The 1,768-nt window shown below is 61.3% G+C and overlaps 1 protein-coding gene across 1 annotated transcript in view; it reads right to left on the minus strand.

Annotated features, from left to right (window-relative positions):
- Window positions 1–1,267, minus strand: part of LOC103759276 (solute carrier family 2, facilitated glucose transporter member 1) — a 7,412-nt gene extending 6,145 nt beyond the window's left edge. The window contains 3 exon segments of the mRNA XM_029962411.1: window positions 142–167; window positions 170–435; window positions 1,055–1,267. Coding sequence (XP_029818271.1) covers window positions 142–167; window positions 170–435; window positions 1,055–1,101 — 339 coding nt within the window. The 5' untranslated portion in view covers window positions 1,102–1,267.
- Between the last annotated feature and the right edge of the window lie 501 nt (window positions 1,268–1,768).

Consider the following 1,768-nt stretch of genomic DNA (forward strand, 5'->3'; position numbering starts at 1 on the left):
CAACCCTGCTCCTGCTGAGTTCCAGCTCCAACCATCCCAACCCTGCTCCTGCTGAGCTCCAGCTCCAACCATCCCACCCCAGCCCCACCTGGAGGGCCATGCAGACCTACAGTACCTCGTCCCTGCAGACCTTTCGAGCACCAGTGCTAAAACCAGGGGAAACACCCCCCCCTAAAAAGTTCTCCATCACTCACCTGAGCAATGAGGATGCCCAGGACAATGCCCAGCTGGTGGAAGGTCCCCAGGGCCCCCCGGAGCGCAGTGGGGGACACCTCACCCACGTACATGGGCACAAAACCGGTGGTGAGGCCGGAGTAGAGGCCGATGATGAAGCGGCCGAGGATGAGCATCTCGAAGGAGAAAGCCATTTTGGAGAAGCCCATGAGCACGGCCGACACGAAGGCCAGGATGTTGGACATCAGCATGGAGTTGCGTCTGGGAGGGGATGGGAAAAGGACCATGAGGAACATTGGGAGAACCCCAACATCAGCCCTGGGCAGGAGGGAGGTGCCCAAACCCACCCTAGTGGGATGCCAGCATGGGGTGAGGCTGCACAAGCCCCTCGTTGAGGTCCACCATGGATCCACCACGGATCCCCCAGGGACCTACCACAGACCCACCATGAATCCACCGTGGATCCACCACAGTTTCCCCAGGGACCCAACACGGATCCACCACGGATCCACCAGAGATCCACCACAGACCCACCAGAGATCCACCACAGACCCACCATGGACCCACCAGAGATCCACCACAGATCCACCATGGACCCACCAGAGATCCACCACAGACCCACCATGGACCCACCACAGACCCACCACGGACCCTCCAGGGACCCACCATGGACCCACCAGAGATCCATCACGGACTCACCATGGACCTACCACAGATCCTCCAGGGACCCACCATGGACCCACCACGGACCCACCAGAGATCCACCACAGATCCACCATGGACCCACCAGAGATCCACCACAGACCCACCAGAGATCCTCCAGGGACCCACCATGGACCCACCATGGACCTACCAGGGCCCCTCCAGGCTCTGTGCTCACCTCCCAAAGCGATTGACGAAGAGCCCCACGGAGAAGGAGCCGATCATGCCCCCGACGGAGAAGATGGCGACGGAGAGGGACCAGAGCGTGGTGAGGGTGGCGGGGCTGATGGGCTCCTCGTATCGGTACAGCCACGTGCGGTTGTAGAAATCCTCAATCACCTGGAAATCGGCGGGAGAAACCAAGGCCCGGGTTAAACCCGCCCGTGCCGCCGGCAGAGCCGCGAGGGCTCGGCCACCTCAGCTCACAAGACGATGCGTCAGCGGGAGCCGCCGGGGCTCGGCTCCAGCCCCAGGGAGGGACCTGCTGGGATGCGTGGGGGAAATGCAGCCGGACGGGTTCTGGGCTCGCCCTGCCCGGGGAGGGACACGCTCGGCGCTGCCAAAACCCCGCTGCCGCCTCGCCGGGCACGGGCAGGTCACGCCGCTCCCCGGGGCACCGCGCAGGATGAGCCGGCCCTGGGAGAGCAGGAGGAAGGGCAGGAACACAGCAGCAGGTCCTGAGAAGTTCCCAGCCCCTTGGACACTCCTGGAATTGGGGTTCCAGGGGTTTTTTTCCCCCCACAGTAATTCCATAACGTGCCGTTTGTGCCGTGATTCTGGAGCGCTGCAACGCTGAGACCAAACACGTTTGGTTTGAAACACCACCTTCACAGAATACCCTGCTTGTATTTCTTACATCTTTTTATATACATTTTATATATATCTTGTGTAT

The sequence above is a fragment of the Manacus vitellinus genome, unplaced genomic scaffold, assembly GCF_001715985.3.
Source record: "Manacus vitellinus isolate BGI_N305 unplaced genomic scaffold, ASM171598v3 scaffold_46_pilon, whole genome shotgun sequence".
Taxonomy (NCBI): Eukaryota; Metazoa; Chordata; class Aves; order Passeriformes; family Pipridae; genus Manacus; species Manacus vitellinus.